This window comes from Lissotriton vulgaris, unplaced genomic scaffold, assembly GCF_964263255.1.
Source record: "Lissotriton vulgaris unplaced genomic scaffold, aLisVul1.2 SCAFFOLD_568, whole genome shotgun sequence".
NCBI lineage: Eukaryota > Metazoa > Chordata > Amphibia > Caudata > Salamandridae > Lissotriton > Lissotriton vulgaris.
Window position 1 is genome coordinate 554,787 of NW_028245922.1, and position 17,702 is coordinate 572,488.

General features: G+C 52.7%; 1 protein-coding gene across 1 annotated transcript in view; it reads right to left on the reverse strand.

Annotated features, from left to right (window-relative positions):
- The window catches only part of LOC147666252 (phosphatidylinositol 3,4,5-trisphosphate 5-phosphatase 2-like), a 420,611-nt gene that overhangs the window by 162,182 nt on the left and 240,727 nt on the right, over positions 1 to 17,702 (reverse strand). Inside the window, exon 21 of the mRNA XM_086949195.1 lies at positions 14,012 to 14,100. Within this exon, the coding sequence (XP_086805321.1) occupies positions 14,012 to 14,100 (89 nt within the window). The remainder of the gene's footprint in view (positions 1 to 14,011; positions 14,101 to 17,702) is intronic.

Consider the following 17,702-nt stretch of genomic DNA (forward strand, 5'->3'; position numbering starts at 1 on the left):
ACCCAACCACTGACAACCTGGCCTCCTTCAAAGCATCCACCCGCAAACACCACCAATTGATCCGATTCACCAAGAAAGCAGCATTAAAGGATCGAGTCGACAACAACGCCCTTAATAGCAAGGAACTTTTCAACATTGTAAAAGAATTTACCAACCCCACCGCAGCCTCAAACGACATTACTCCCTCCCAAGACCTCTGCGATTCGTTATCCTCTTTCTTCTACAACAAAATCGCCAACATACATAACAGCTTTGAGAACATTTCCGAAGAACAGTCCACTCCACCCACCTCCGAACCTAAATCGCCCTCTAGCAATCTGAGCACCTGGAACCCAATCACCACTGATGACACCATCCGCCTAATGAACTCCATCCATTCAGGCTCGCCAACAGACCCCTGTCCTCACCACATCTTCAACAAAGCAGATTCCATCATCGCACCCCATCTCCGTGATGTCATCAACTGCTCCTTCAACTCCGCTACCTTCCCAGATAGCTGGAAACACGCCGAACTCAGCGCTCTCCTGAAGAAACCAACAGCAGACCCCTCGGAACTCAAGAACTACCGCCCCATTTCCTTCCTCCCATTCCCTGCCAAAGTCATTGAGAAAGCCGTCAATAGCCAGCTCGCCGCCTTCCTTGAATCCAACAACTCCCTCGACCCATCACAATCCGGCTTCCGAGCCAAACACAGCACTGAAACCGCCCTCATTGCAGCGACAGACGACATCCGATCGCTTCTGGACAACGGAGAAACGGTTGCCCTCATCCTACTAGACCTATCCGCCGCCTTCGACACAGTCAGTCATAGCACCCTCATACAATGCCTCAACGACGCCGGAATACAAGGAAAAGCCTTGGACTGGATCATCTCGTTCCTCGCCGGGAGAACCCAGAGAGTCCGACTCCCCCCATTCAAATCAGAGGCCACCGAAGTCATCTGCGGCGTACCACAAGGATCGTCACTCAGTCCCACCCTCTTCAACGTTTACATGAGTCCTCTCGCATCCATCGCGCGATAACAGAGCCTCAACATCATCTCCTATGCTGACGACACCCAGCTGATCCTCTCCCTCACCAAAGACCCCAACACCGCCAAAACCAATCTTCATGAAGGCATGAAGGAAGTAGCCGAATGGATGAAAAACAGCCGCCTAAAACTTAGCTCAGACAAAATGGAAGTCCTCATCCTAGGGTCATCCCCCTCTGCCTGGTACGACTCATGGTGGCCATTGGCCCTGGGCACAGCACCCATACCCACGGACCACGCAAGTAACCTAGGCTTCATCCTAGACTCCTCACTCTCGATAACCAGACAAATCAACGCCGTCTCATCCTCCTGCTTCAACGTACTTCGTATGCTCAAGAAAATCTTCCGTTGGATCCCCACCGAAACAAGAAAGACGGTCACCCACGCACTGGTCACTAGCCGACTGGACTATGGAAACACCCAATACGCCGGAACCACAGCCAAATTACACAAAAAACTCCAACGCATACAAAATGCATCAGCCAGACTCATACTAGACATCCCTCGCCAAGCTCACATTACCGGCCACCTGAAAGACCTCCACTGGCTTCCCGTCAACAAGAGAATAATGTTCCGTCTCCTCACCCACGCACACAAAGCTCTCTACAAAATAGGACCCGAATGCCTCAACACGCGACTGTCCTTCTACACACCCACCCGCCAACTAAGATCCTCCAATCAAGCTCTCGCCGCAATTCCGCGCATCCACAAATCCACCATGGGAGGAAGATCCTTCTCCTACCTGGCGGCTAAGACCTGGAATTCTCTCCCCACTCACCTCCGCCTCACACAGAACCACATCTCATTCAGAAAGGAACTTAAAACCTGGCTATTCGACAAATAATACACCCCCTCCCTCAAGCGCCTTGAGACCCTCTGGGTGAGTAGTGCGCTATACAAATTCCTGAACTTGAACTTGAACTCTTATCTGAATTGCCAGTGGCTTGGTTTCGTGCAGCTTCAACACCGTCAGAGAGGAGCCCAGGAATAAAACATTCACTCAAAGGAAAGTCTAGGTTGAGAAACATATTAAGACATCCACCCAGACTCAGTCTTTCCAGACACTTTGTGATGAAGCACAAAGTAAACGTCTCTGAAATTGGAATGTTTAAGGGCCTTTGCCCAGTCAGTGGCTACAGGGGATTTTCCAAGGATGGGGTCTATCCCGAACTCTTTCCCCTTGTCACATAAAAATATTTGTGTGTGGCTTAACACGCCCGGGCATCGTTGCGTGGGTTAAACACTAGGCATAATGCAATGAAACCAATATATTCTTGTTGCATAACCCCGAGGGCAGGATGTGGCATCACGGTCAGAGCTGCCGACTTTGGGACTAGGTAACCAGGTTACAAGTCCCTGCATTGGCTTTACATCATATGGTCTAGGCAAATTAATTAATTTCACCTAACCTAAAAAGTGATCTGCCCTGGAGTAATTTAGGTGCTTTTTAGGTCTCGCTAGAGCCAGCTCATGCTCCACAGGCTCCCCATCGAAAGAAGGATCATTTTCAAGCTGCTCACGCATGCATACAAGGCCCTCCACAACATCAGACCTCAATACCTCAACAACCGTCTCGCTTTCCACGCACCCAAGAGAAACCTCTGATCAGCCGACCTCTCCCCAGCCATCATCCCTCGCTTCTACAGGAACAGAGCCGGTGGAAGGTCCTTCTCCTACCTCGCAGCCAAGACATGGAACGAGCTCCCCCTCCACCTCCGACGGAGCCCGACACTGGACCATTTCAGGAAAGACCTCAAGACCTGGCTCTTCGAATGACCCCAACGGAGCTGCTCACACCCACCCCTCAGCACCTTGAGACCCTAATGGGTGAGTAATGAGCTCTGCAAAAACACTGATTGATTGATTGATTGATTGATTGATTGATTGTTTGATTGATTGATTGATTGATTGATTGATACACTGACATGTGAAACACACTTACTGCCACAGACGTTGTCAATGTACATTTTTAAGACAGAATTTTCTTTTCAAAATACACATATAAAACCACACACAGCAACGCTCTGCTGGGTGCTCCTGTGCACTCTTTTTAGATGGGACTTGTAAAGATGGTGTTTGATACACAGATAAACATATATAGACCGAAAAAGATTAAGACCACAAACCCCATTTAAGATTTCCATTACTTCTGAATCCCTACAACCCCTAAAAAGTTTTCTCTCACAAACCTCAGGGAGACATCTCCTTTGTGTCTATACTCACAACTTTTAAATGGCTCCTTAAAAGATGACTCATATATATGGCTTTGGACTATCTCTAGCATTTCTTCATCCTTTTGGAAATTTGGATTGTGAAACAAGACACCACACTCTTGATCTGATTATGGCATCTGCGGCCCGAGCACATCACGCTGACCGGCTAGTGAGTCAGTCTCCCAGCATTGCCTTGCTGCTTGTGAGCCCTATTCTCTGGCTCCCAATATGACACCACACTCTTGATGGCATATCACTAATGAGCTATGATGTGGTAACACAACTTTTAAAAAAACTCTCTTAAAAGTCATTATCTCTAGTATGCATGATTGTATAAAAAGTAATAATTGCGTGACTCTGCTTGGCGGCGCATATAGCTCCGGGATTGGCATTGTCCATTAGCATAAAGGGACCATCCAAACATCAGTCCGGTATGCCCCATTGCCCCAAAATCTGGCTGCCACTTGGGAGATGGAAAGCTGCTGTAGCCTCAGTGATCTGCTTAGACCGCATGTAGCTTTCAAAATGGCGGCATCCGCACTCAGCCCATGAAGCAGAGCTGCAGTGAATTTATCCTGAAGGTCATTGCTCATAGGAGACGCACTGAGGCGAGCCTCTGTCTCTGGACAGTGGTGCGGAAGATGATTGTTGGACAGGCTACATGAAGGGCCGCTCTCCCCCGGCCCAACCAGGCCCGAGCCCGGTCACGCAAGTACCACACACCACCATTGCACGTCCTCCGTCCCCTCAGGGACCCCTGCCCTCGAGCATGTCGACCTCGTGGGTCCGATCCACTGCCGGCCCACGCGCCCATCCTGGGGCGCCATCTTGGACACTCCACCACGAGGCCGCCTGGCCCCCGATCGACCTCAACCCTGGGCCTGGCCCGGCCTCAGACATCCCGGCACCACCATCCACCCAGGAGGTGAGCGGACTACTTGGCAAGTCAATGGGAGAAAGAGGTGCCGATGGCTCTCCCCCACCAAGTGCCGCTCGCCCATCGCCTCCCCGGGCGCTGGCTCCACCCCCCTGCTGGGTGTCTGGACTCCCCCATCCCGGACCTCCCGACCTCCAAGTGCGAGGGTCCGGACATCAAAGCACACCAGCCCTATAACTGGGGCAGCTCCAGAGCAGGAAGGCAGTTGTATCTTGGAGTCGAGAGACGTAAAGAGGAACTCATCCTGGACGGACTACTGGCGCTGCCATAGCTCTGTCCTGTGCACCATCGTCCTGCCTGTTGGCGCTGCCACAGTCGTCGTAACCTTCATCCTTCATCGTCGTCGGGATCTGCTGGCGTGGCCGCGGACCGTTGTAACCGTCATCTTCCACCGGGACCTGCAGGCTCCGCCGCGGACCGTCGTCCTTCCTTCATCCATCTCGGGACCTGCTTGGCTCCTCCACGGCCCGATCATCTAGAACGCCGAGCTCGAGGATTGAGAGCTATTTTGTACTCATTGGTAACTAAGACTGTCCCGCTACCCCTTTCCTAAACCAGAGACTAGAACCGAGGGGACCCCTGAGTCCAGACCTCCTTGTATCCATCATCGTAACCTAAGAATTGCATATAAAGTCTCGTTAACCTTCAACCTTGTGTGGTGTCCGTCTGTGGGGGGGAAGTTACTTATTTGTACAGTCGTTGGAGACGGCTCTCCCTGGAGACCTCTCCCCGTAACCTCGGCCGACCCTCCCGGTCCGTCTAACATTGGTGGCCAGCGGCGCGATCCGAATCACCGCATAAACGTACAGAGAGTAGCTCACCCCACGACGGAGTCACAATGACCACGAAAGAGAGCGGATCAACCGAGAAATTCCAAATGGAGAAATTGGGGGAGTACAACCATCGTGAACTTAAACAATTCTGCATCGAACTGGGTATCGCTACCACCGGACTGAGTACCAAGGACGATTTTAAGCATGCCCTAGAATCTTGGGCAGAAACCGGGGCTGCCGGAACCCCTGATCAAAGCACCGTAGAAAAAACGACCACGGCCCCGGAAGAGCAAAGAACGGGTCTCTCGCAAGACGAGATCCAGGAAAGAGAAAGGACCCGACTACACGAACTAGAAATGGCCCGACTTAAAATGGACGTTGAACTTAAGTTGGCCGAACAAAAAATCAACTTAGAGCACCTGCGTCTCCGAGAAGAAAGAGAGGAGAAACAGAGACAAAGGGAGCTCGAGGAAAAAAAACTAGCGTACGAACACGAACGAAACCTAGCCGAGATCAACCTACGCAAGCAGAATAAAGAAGCAGGGGTGCCCGAGCGACCCCCCACCCCAGGGGCCACAGACAAAAAGGTACACATCCCCAAGGATGTTGTCCGAGAATACTTCAGAGAGGACGACATCCAGCAATGGTTTAAAGCCTATGAAATCGCTATGACTGCACACCGGATCGATAGAAGCGACTGGGGAGCCGGTCTCTGGGGAAGATTCCTCAATGAGGGCCGCGACACCCTACTACAGCTCCCGGACCACCAGATGACCTCCTACGACCATATGAAAGCGGCCCTCCTCACCCGCTATGGTCTCACACCCGAGATGTACCGTCAGAGGTTCCGAGACTGCACCCGCATCCCGGGTACAACTTGGGTGGACTATGTAACATACTTTAGCCGAGCCTTCGAGGGCTGGATCCGAGGAAGCAACGTCACGACCTACGAGCAACTATTTAACCTGATGGTATGGGAGCATCTGTCGAACAATTGCTTCATTGAACTCCGCCAACACCTCCTCGACAGCAAGTTAACGGATCCCCGGCAGCTCGCAGCCGAAGCTGACCGGTGGGAGATCACCAGAGTGGGCCGGAATGGGTCCTACGAACAGAACCGGAACAACAATGGTCAGCACCGACCCAGAGGAGGAGGAGGGGGCCAAGGGCGAGGAAGAGACAACGCCCCGGTCGCCCCCGCTACCAACACCACCCCCCCGGCCAACCGGGCAGCACCCCAGCGCGACCGGGGTACAGAGCCAATGTCACGTGTCACCGATGTCAACGAGTCGGCCACTATGCGAACGACCCAAACTGCCCGCAGTACCAGAGCCCAAGACCCCGCCAAGTGGCCGCTGCAGCCCTAGGGGAAGAACAGATCTCCGAGGAACAGGAAGAGTACGAACAAGAGCATCAAGAGTGGGAGCCAGCCGCCATGACTCTAGCCTGCTTAGGGGGGAAAGACATGGTCCCGCGGGTCCCCCTACCCGCTAACACCCAGAAGTACAGCCAATGGGTGAGCATCAATGGACACCAGGCCGAAGCCCTTCGTGACACCGGGGCCAGTGTAACAGCCGTCCGCTGTCACCTGGTGGCCCCAGAACAGTATCTACCGAACATTCTCTGCCCTGTACGATCAGCCGATAACTCGGAGAGCCTGTGTCGGATGGCCTGCGTCCCCTTCGAATGGGGGGGGGTCTCCGGCATGTTGAAAGTGACGGTCCGAGACGATGCCCCCGTAGACTGCCTCCTGGGCAATGACCTGGAAAGCTCTCCGTGGGCCGCCGTGGAGCGAAAGGAACACCTGGGGATGTTGGGCGTCCCAGACTGGGCGTGCGTCACCACCCGTTCCATGGCCGCCCGTGCCAACCACCAGCCAGAAGAACCCGAATGGCCGGCGCCACCGCCTCCGGTCGCCCCGGCCGAAAACACCGACCGTAACATTCCCGCCGAACCAGCTCAATCTACCGACCTCGCTAACCTCGACCAGTGGCCTCAAGAAGGGGGGCCCACGCAAGAACAATTTCGCAAAGAACAGAAGACCTGTCCCTCCCTCGAGGGACTCCGCCAGCAAGCGCTCGCCCAAAGCGCAGGGGATACCCCCGGAACTCATTGGGTCTACTGGGACAATGATCTGCTGTACAGCGAGCAAAGAATCGCCGAGCTGGGGAGCAACCGAGTACTAGTGGTACCCCTCCGTTTCAGAGACTTCCTGTTAAACCTGGCCCACGATGTCCCCCTGGCAGGACATCTGGGACAAGATAAAACCTACAGTCGCCTAGTGACCCACTTCTTCTGGCCCAAAATGAGAAACGATGTGCACCAGCATTGCCGATCTTGCCCCACGTGCCAAGCCAGTGGGAAGAGCGGCCGCAAACTAAAGGCTCCCCTGCAACCTTTTCCCGTGGTCACTACCCCGTTTGAGAGAGTCGGAATAGACATTGTGGGGCCCTTGGACCCACGCACAAAACAAGGCCATCGATTCATCCTGGTGCTAGTGGACCACGCCACCCGCTACCCTGAGGCTGTTCCTCTGCGAACTGTGACAGCCCCGGTGGTCGGCCGGGCCCTGATGGGGATCTTCTCCCGTGTGGGCTTCCCCCGAGAAGTCGTCAGCGACAGAGGCACGAACTTTATTTCCAAATACATGAAGTCCCTCTGGCAACAGTGCGGGGTCACCTACAGATTCACAACCCCCTATCACCCTCAAGGGAACGGACTCGTTGAGCGGTTCAACCGCACGCTAAAGGGAATGATCGGGGGGTTGGAAGAGCCCCTCCGTCGCCAGTGGGATGTGCTGCTGCCGTGCCTCCTCTTCGCGTATCGAGAAGTCCCCCAGAAATCCCTGGGCTTCAGCCCATTTGAACTGCTATATGGACACCCAGTGCGAGGGCCGCTCAGTCTCGTCAAAGAAGGCTGGGAGATGCCTCCGCTAAAGAACCCTCCAGATGTCTTCCGGTACCTCCTCACCCTCCGCAACCAGACCCGGCGGTTCAGAGAACTAGCGAAGGCCAACCTAGAGGCCAGTCAAGAGGACATGAAAAAATGGTATGACCAGAACGCCTCATCCATTGAATTCGAACCTGGCCAACAGGTATGGGTGATGTCCCCCACTGAGCCATGCGCCCTGCAAGACAAATGGACGGGGCCCTTCAAAGTAATAGAGCGCAAGGGTCCTGCCACTTATCTCATCGACATGGAATCCTCCCGGAACCCTCTCCGGGTCCTCCACGCTAACAGACTAAAGCCCCACTTTGTGCGAACAGAGCTCAGCCTCCTGATGGCCACAGACACTGGGGTTGAAGAAGACTCCGAGCCTCTCCCTGACCTCCTACGGACTCAAGAGCAAGACGGCTCCGTGGATGGGGTCCGGCTCTCAGAGGCCCTCACCAGAGAACAACGCCAGGAGTGTCAAGCCCTCCTATCACAGTTCGCCAGCCTGTTCTCCCTCACCCCGGGTGTCACTTCCTGGTGTGTGCACGATGTGGATACCGGGGACAGCCCCCCTATCCGCCACCGAGCCTACCGCGTGCCAGACCGGGTACGGGCCTGCATCCAGGAAGAAATAGCCAAGATGCTCACGATCGGGGTCATCGAGCCCTCAGACAGTCCCTGGGCCAGCCCTGTCGTACTGGTCCCCAAAGCAGCTGCCCCCGGCACCACACCAGAACTCCGGTTCTGCGTCGACTACCGGGGCTTGAATGCGGTCACCAGAACAGACGCGCACCCCATCCCCCGGGCAGATGAACTAGTCGACCGAATGGGAGCTGCCCGCTACCTCAGCATCTTCGACCTGACAGCAGGCTATTGGCAGATCGGCCTCACACCCCGGGCGCAAGAACGTTCTGCCTTCTCCACCCCCGATGGCCATTACCATTTCACGGTCATGCCCTTCGGCATGAAGAATGCCCCAGCAACATTCCAACGGCTCGTCAATCAGGTCCTAGCGGGGCTCGAAGGATTCAGCGCCGCCTACCTAGACGACATCGCTGTATACAGCCACCATTGGACCGAGCACCTCCACCACCTCCGAGCAGTGCTGCAAGCCCTTCAGCGAGCCGGCCTCACGATCAAGGCCAGCAAGTGTCAAATTGGGCAAGGGTCTGTAACCTACCTCGGACACCAGGTGGGAAGCGGCCTAGTGGCCCCGCTACAGCTGAAAATTGCCGCCATCCAGGCCTGGCAGCCCCCCATCACCCAAACCGAGGTACGAGCCTTCCTGGGCCTCACGGGCTACTACCGAAGGTTCGTAAAAGACTATGGTACCATAGTGGGGCCCCTCACAGAACTCACGTCAAAGAACCAACCCAAGAAAGTCACCTGGACCCCAGAGTGTCAAACTGCATTTGAACAATTAAAGGCCGCCATGTGTTCCGCCCCTGTGCTCCAGGCCCCAGACTACAGCCGGGAGTTCGTCGTCCAGACGGACGCCTCCGACCAGGGCATTGGGGCAGTCCTGTCTCAAGTGAACACCGAAGGCCTTGATCAACCGGTGGCCTTCATCAGCCGGAGACTCCTACCACGGGAGCAACGCTGGAGCACCATAGAGAGGGAGGCCTTCGCTGTGGTGTGGGCCCTCAAGAAACTCCGGCCCTACCTTTTCGGCACCCACTTTCGGGTGCAGACCGACCACCGACCCCTGCAGTGGCTGATGCAGATGCGGGGGGAAAACCCAAAGTTACTACGCTGGTCCATCTCCCTACAAGGTATGGACTTCACAGTTGAACACCGGCCTGGGCCAGATCACGCCAACGCGGATGGCCTGTCCCGGTTCTTCCGCCTCGACGAGGAGAGTCCCCAAGAGGATGGGTAACTCTCCCCGCCTTCAGCTGGGGGGGACGCATGTTGGACAGGCTACATGAAGGGCCGCTCTCCCCCGGCCCAACCAGGCCCGAGCCCGGTCACGCAAGTACCACACACCACCATTGCACGTCCTCCGTCCCCTCAGGGACCCCTGCCCTCGAGCATGTCGACCTCGTGGGTCCGATCCACTGCCGGCCCACGCGCCCATCCTGGGGCGCCATCTTGGACACTCCACCACGAGGCCGCCTGGCCCCCGATCGACCTCAACCCTGGGCCTGGCCCGGCCTCAGACATCCCGGCACCACCATCCACCCAGGAGGTGAGCGGACTACTTGGCAAGTCAATGGGAGAAAGAGGTGCCGATGGCTCTCCCCCACCAAGTGCCGCTCGCCCATCGCCTCCCCGGGCGCTGGCTCCACCCCCCTGCTGGGTGTCTGGACTCCCCCATCCCGGACCTCCCGACCTCCAAGTGCGAGGGTCCGGACATCAAAGCACACCAGCCCTATAACTGGGGCAGCTCCAGAGCAGGAAGGCAGTTGTATCTTGGAGTCGAGAGACGTAAAGAGGAACTCATCCTGGACGGACTACTGGCGCTGCCATAGCTCTGTCCTGTGCACCATCGTCCTGCCTGTTGGCGCTGCCACAGTCGTCGTAACCTTCATCCTTCATCGTCGTCGGGATCTGCTGGCGTGGCCGCGGACCGTTGTAACCGTCATCTTCCACCGGGACCTGCAGGCTCCGCCGCGGACCGTCGTCCTTCCTTCATCCATCTCGGGACCTGCTTGGCTCCTCCACGGCCCGATCATCTAGAACGCCGAGCTCGAGGATTGAGAGCTATTTTGTACTCATTGGTAACTAAGACTGTCCCGCTACCCCTTTCCTAAACCAGAGACTAGAACCGAGGGGACCCCTGAGTCCAGACCTCCTTGTATCCATCATCGTAACCTAAGAATTGCATATAAAGTCTCGTTAACCTTCAACCTTGTGTGGTGTCCGTCTGTGGGGGGGAAGTTACTTATCTGTACAGTCGTTGGAGACGGCTCTCCCTGGAGACCTCTCCCCGTAACCTCGGCCGACCCTCCCGGTCCGTCTAACAATGATCCTCAGTGGGCTGTCCCCGGGGTGTGTCGCAGCACTCAGGGAGAAGCGTTGAAACAATACTGGTAGGTCCACTGTATGCGACACACTGAAATGTGCCCCGGACAGGCTGCTTTCTCTCCAGAACAAGGTGGTGAGCTTTTGGGAGGGACTATTAGGTCGCAGGATTAACGTGTCCCCCACCCTGATGCTCAAGGGCTGTGATAGCCATATTGGCCTGGATACCACAGAGAAATATTTAATATTTATTGGCACAGCTGTTTTTAGGATAAGAATCCCAGCAAAATGGGAGGATGCTGATCTCCCCACCTTTCAAATATGGCTAGCATGCTTCTTGGGGATATATAATCAAGAGACCGCACTATATGCATGCAGGGGTAGGGAGGCTAGAAACCTCGAGCGGGCAATTTGGTCACCTATCGTAAGGTGGAGAAAGAATGTGGGTTGCCCTGGTGGGATAAGAAGTGGCGGCCTTTGGGAAGTATCCTAAACCATGTGTATATCAACTCAATGTATATAATTAGGAAATGCTACCATTCGGTTTTTTCTATCTCACTTCTTTTTTAAGCACTTACAGTATTTATAGTATTTATAATATATATGATATTCCTCCCTTTATTCTAATATTACTATTTATAAGAGCCATTGTGTTTATTTTATAGTATAGGCCTAATGTACTGCGTTATCTTAAATGTATGGGTATATAATAAAAAAATAAAAGAAATTTGCCCAGGAATTGAGAGGTAGAAGGTAGCATAGTACTTCAGTGCTAGAGACTCTACGGGGACTGCATTCCCGATTGACTCTCTTTGCCCCAGCAGCAACCCAAAAACCTGATTGAATGAAAGTGAACTCATAGCACATGTGCTACATCTAGCTTAATGACAAACCTGTGATACCACCTGCTGTGATATACTATAGTAGCGCCTTACTTCATGTCGTCTAACAAACTGGGCCGCATCATTTAAAGATATGAATAGTCTTGATCTATCTAACTCGGCCAACGTGTCAAGTGGTATGTGCTCACCGAGAGACACGACACGAGTGCAGTACGCTGCGTCGCGAGCAGGGAAAGTAGTCCAGACTGTAAAGTCCAATCTAGCTAATTTTGCGGGCATCAGTGTAGTTTTGCTAGAGTCACTGAGCGATACCATTACCTGTGAGACGCAAGCCCTCGCTTCGACAAGTGACTCTTTGGATGCTCATCTCGTAAGGAGACTAGTGGAATAGCAATAGGTGTGACTCATGCCATCAAAGAAGCAAGCTCAGAAAAGTACGACTGTCTTTTTCACCACATCTGTCATGGAGCAGCAAAACACTGAGACTACATCAAAGGATCAACCCCACTGCGACACACCACTCAAGATAGCCCTTACCAAAGATGTGGCCTAACGGCTAGAGCTGTGAGCCCGTGAAGCTGGGGAACTGGGTTCGAGTCTCGGCAGGGACACTCAACATCCTGAGCTTTCGGGCAAATCACGTAATCTCTCAGTGCCTAACAAATAAATGTGTCTCTCTCTAAGGCAACTAAGGCAACTGGAGCTCATGTAAAGTGCTCCGATACCTTGGGGTTGAGTTTGCGCTATATAAAACTCCCCCCCCAAAAAGATCAAAAAGATGGCCTTTTAGCGAGTCTACGTAAATTTAAAAGTCGACTCGGGAACGAGATTGTAGTAAGCTGGCTCTCTATATAGCGCATTAAAACGAAGCACACTGTGCAGAGAGTCCAGTGAGTGATAGATTGGTACACAGAGGCAAAAGTGGATAATACTAACACTCTATTTGTGGTAGTGTGGGCGAGCAGTTAGTCTTATCAGGGGGCAGTGTTAAGCATTTGTTGTACTCACAGAGGCAATGAATGAGAATAAATCTGAGACCAATCAATAAAAATGACACCAATTTTTGTGTCATTTTTCAGACCAAGAACTGTGGGCCCGATTCACAGAATGAACTTAAGACTCAATCCTAAACTTACTACTATTTTGGTATTCATAGAATGCACTTACTACTTTTGGTATTCACAGAAGTTAGGATTTTGTTTTAAGTTTGTCTTAAGACAAACTTAAGACAGACTTAAGACAAAATCCAAACTTAAATCTGTCTTAAGTCTGTCTTAAGATTGTCTTAAGACAAAATCCTAACTTCTGTGAATGCCAAAAGTAGTAAGTGCATTCTGTGAATGCCAAAAGTAGTAAGTGCATTCTGTGAATGCCAAAAGTAGTAAGTGCATTCTGTGAATACCAACATAGTAGTAAGTTTAGGATTGAATCTTAAGTTCATTCTGTGAATCGGGCCCTTTGTTCTACAGTAAGTACTTTTCGAGATGTGAATTTTTCAAGTTTGCAAAATAAATAACTTTTGTGCGCAATTATGCCCAAGCAAATGGGAGAAAGGCTGCCAAGAACCGGAACAAACTTCCTCAGCACGTCAAAACTGCTACTCCACTTCTTAATTTCCACAAGAAACTGAAGACCTGGCTGTTCAACTAGGAGCACCCCCTGGCCTACCTTTGTGCTCCAGCACCGGGTTACTCTCACATGTGATCCTACTTGGATTATAATCACATGGTAACAAGGCCCTTGAGATGCCTGTGAGCGACAGGCGGGTCGGCGTCCTGCACTGTCCGGCAGCGCTGAAGCCTGTTCTTGATCAGCCCCTACTTTCCAGAAGGTCCAGGCCACAGGGTGGCAATTCAAGCCTCTTCAAAGGCTTTCTTATTTCTGCCTTTTTGTGCTATGGAGGAGAAAAGGTTTACTTGAACCCCATCCTCGCATGACTGAAAAGTGTCATAAGCAGCCCGACAGCCTACTGGCAGGTTGAATGACGGCAACAAAACCTTTGCTTAGCTGCCTCCACAATTGCTAAAAAGCTTACTAAGGAGATGTAAGGTCCACCCCTTCCTCTGTAGAAACACTCAACTAACACAAGAGTACTAGGAATCGGGCATTGGTCAGCCAGCGCGCCTAAAAAGGGACAATCCAAACTTGAAGAGCCCGCCTACACCCAAGCAAAGCAGCCGAATCAAGGAGCAACTGAGCTCAGACATAATTCCCAGTGACCTTAAAAAAACACAAACACAGATGCACACACACTCTAACTTTCTTACCTCTTAGATACATTTGTTTTCATCTTCTTCCCACTCACACTCACTCCTTACCAGTGGAAGGTGCTTCCCCGACCAGCCAAGCTTCAGGAACCCGGACACCTCGCTGCTCTGCGATGAGTTCTCCCCACTCTTCTGGTACTCTGGAGAATGCAATGCCAAGAACAGGGAGTCAAATGGAGGGAGAGAGAATGGAAGCACTTATAAGTGGAGTAAAGAGATCTTGAGGCAAAAGGAAGATGAGAAGCAAGGAAGACAGCGGTCTTTGGAGAACTCATTCTGAAATTCAAACTTTGGGCTGGGTTAAGCTTCACCCAGCTTCAAACTTAATCACTGCAAGAGTTCAGGGTGATTGGACTCTCAAACCTTCTTTCCAACTCTGAACACAAGGTGGTGGTCCTGGTGGGAAAGAGGAGATTGATTACTGGGTTGAACCATCTCAGCTGCAATTAAATAGTGATGTATTAGCCAAATATACACTGAATCATTACATTCCAGGATATTTGTGATGGTTCAGCGTTTTTTAGAGGATTCACAAGACCTCTCAAACTATTGTAGATCCTACAGAAATGTGATGGGTCCTTCTGCCTCCCAATGTGTAGAGAAGCTCTTTGTGGCCCTGAGAAGGAAGCTGAGTTCTTCTTGCTCAGAACTATGGATCCATGCAGGTCCTGATCACCCTCATTGACAAAGACCAAAGTGAATTAGGTTTCCTGTTCAGTGTAGATGAGGGGGATCAGAAAAGTAAATAAATAGGGAACTGGAAGGAGTGGAGAGCCAGGCTTCCAACAGAGGAGTTTTTAAGCCTTTATACAATTTCCTTAGATCATTCTGCACACCCTTTAGCCAGGAAGGTTTTATTAAAGTATGGTGGAAGAGTAATCAAGACACACTTTCTGTTTTTTTCAATTCCTAGAAACAACAGACAGGGATACAAGTGAGTTTCCATCTTGGTTTATAAAATCTGTAAAACCAGAAGATTAGGCCCCCAACTAACTCCAGAATCGGGGGGAAAGGGGGTGGGGTGGGGGGAGTAAAGCACAGGAGTCCCAATATGATAAAATACTGTCATGTCCAATGCGAAGGCGCGCGCAGTGCTCCGGTTTACGCATCACCAGGTTGCTAATGAGGGATTTGGACTCTGTCCCTCCACGCAAGCTTCCACCCTGTGGATGGTTTGCTCCTTAGTGGCTTATCCCCGCTGATGATATTTGCCATGAAGCTCCTGAGGGTGCCCTTCTCTTGCCAATGTTGTTGCCGGGATAGACCGCGTGGTGTCTCGAAGGGTCACCCATAGGATCAGCTCCTGTAATAAAGACAAAGATCAGACAAACCCTAGCCCAGCTTTGGCCAGAGCGGGAAATCTCACATTTAAGGGCGATTCTGTTAGGATAATGAGCTGCTAGAACACCTGTGGGGTCTATTTACATTTCCTGCTGTGCAGCTCCACGCAGGATTGTGCTAAGGTGCCTCGCCCTGGCTTATGCTGTATTTGACAACGCGGATAGTGACTGCATTGCTCATGTTTGTCTTTTTTTGGTTTCCTTTAATCATTTATTTGAATGCTATATATTTTAATTTTTGTTGTGTTAATTTTAATGATTTGTGGCTCATCCAAGAAGATGTTGCTAAGGACCATGACTTTGCTAATGTCTCTGGAGAAGAGAAGCTCCGCCCTGGATTTTGTGTCTACTGGAGCTATGCAGTTATGCATCCTTCAGAGCGGCGAGTGGCAGTCAGGCTCAGATGGAAGTAGGTGTCAAACATAGAGGGTACTTTGGACTTGAAGTCACAGCACAGGGAGCACAACAGGCAGAGGTTCAAGTGACAAGCAGGGACCAGTGAGGGACATGCAAAGCACGGTGTGTCTCGCAGGTGTGTTTGTACACTGCTTGTTTGCCAGGAAACAGCCTCTTGTTACCAGCCAAGGAGGGGCCTCCTGTTACCAGCTAAGGAGGGACCCCCTGTTACCAGCCAAGGAGTGCCCTCCTGTTACCAGCCAAGGAGGGACCTCTTGTTACCAGCCAAGGAGTGGCCTCCTGTTACCAGCCAAGGAGGAACCTCCTGTTACCAGCCAAGGAGGGGCCTCCTGTTACCAGCCTAAGGAGTGACCTCCTGTTACCAGCCAAGGGGTGGCTTCCTGTTACCAGCCAAGGAGGGACCTCCTGTTACCAGCCAAAGGAGTGACCTCCTGTTACCAGCCAAGGAGTGGCCTCCTGTTACCAGCCAAGGAGGGACCTCCTGTCACCAGCCAAGGAGTACCATCCTGTTACCAGCCAAGGAGTGGCCTCCTGTTACCAGCCAAGGAGTGGCCTCCTGTTACCAGCCAAGGAGTGACCTCCTGTTACCAGCCAAGGAGTGGCCTCCTGTTACCAGCCAAGGAGGGACCTCCTGTTACCAGCCAAGGAGTGACCCCCTGTTACCAGCCAAGGAGGGACCCTTTGTTACCAGCTAAGGAGTGGCCTCCTGTTACCAGCCAAGGAGGGAACTCTTGTTACCAGCCAAGGAGTGGCCTCCCGTTACCAGCCAATGAGTGACCTCCCGTTACCAGCCAAGGAGTGACCTCCTGTTGCCAGCCAAGGAGTGACCTCCCGTTACCAGCCATGGAGTGACATCCCGTTACCAGCCAAGGAGTGACCTCCTGTTACCAGCCAAGGAGTGACCCCCTGTTACCATCCAAGGAGGGTGACCCCTGTTACCAGCCAAGGAGTGGCCTCCTGTTACCAGCCAAGGAGTGCCCTCCTGTTACCAGCCAAGGAGGGATCTCCTGTTACCCGCCAAGGAGTGCCCTCGTGTTACCAGCCAAGGAGTACCCTCCTGTCACCAGCCAAGGAGTGGCCTCCTGTTACCAGCCAAGGAGCGGCCTCCTGTTACCAGCCAAGGAGTGACCTCCTGATACCAGCCAAGGAGTGCTCTCCTATTACCAGCCAAGGAGTACCCTCCTGTTACCAGCCATGGAGTGACCTCCTGTTACCAGCCAAGGAGTGGCCTCCTGTTACCAGCCAAGGAGTGGCCTTCTGTTACCAGCCAAGGAGTGGCCTCCTGTTACCAGCCAAAGAGGGACCTCCTGCTACCAGCCAAGGAGTAACCCCCTGTTACCAACTAAGGACTGGCCTCCTGTTACCAGCCAAGGATTGGCCTCCTGTTACGAGCCAAGGAGTGACCTCCTGTTACCAGCCAAGGAGTAGCCTCCTGTTACCAGCCAAGGAGGGATCTCTTGTTACCAGCAAGGAGTGGCCTCCTGTTTACACCCAAGGAGTGGCCTTCTGTTACCAGCCAAGGAGTGACCCCCTGTTACCAGCCAAGGAGTGACCTCCTGTTACCAGCCATGGAGTGACCTCCTGTTACCAGCCAAGGATTGACCTCCTGTTACCAGCCAAGGAGAGACCTCTTGTTACCAGCCAAGGAGTGGCCTCCTGTTACCAGCCATGGAGTGGCCTCCTGTTACCAGCCAAGGAGGGACCTCTTGTTACCAGCCAAGGAGTGGCCTCCTGTTACCAGCCAAGGAGTGGCCTCCTGTCACCAGCCAAGGAGTGGCCTCCTGTCACCAGCCAAGGAGTGGCCTTCTGTTACCAGCCAAGAAGTGACCCCCTGTTACCAGCCAAGGAGTGACCTCCTGTTACCAGCCAAGGGGTGACCTCCTGTTACCAGCCAAGGAGTGGCCTCCTGTTACCAGCCAAGGAGTGACCTCCTGTTACCAGCCAAGGAGGGACCTCTTGTTACCAGCCAAGGAGTGGCCTCCTGT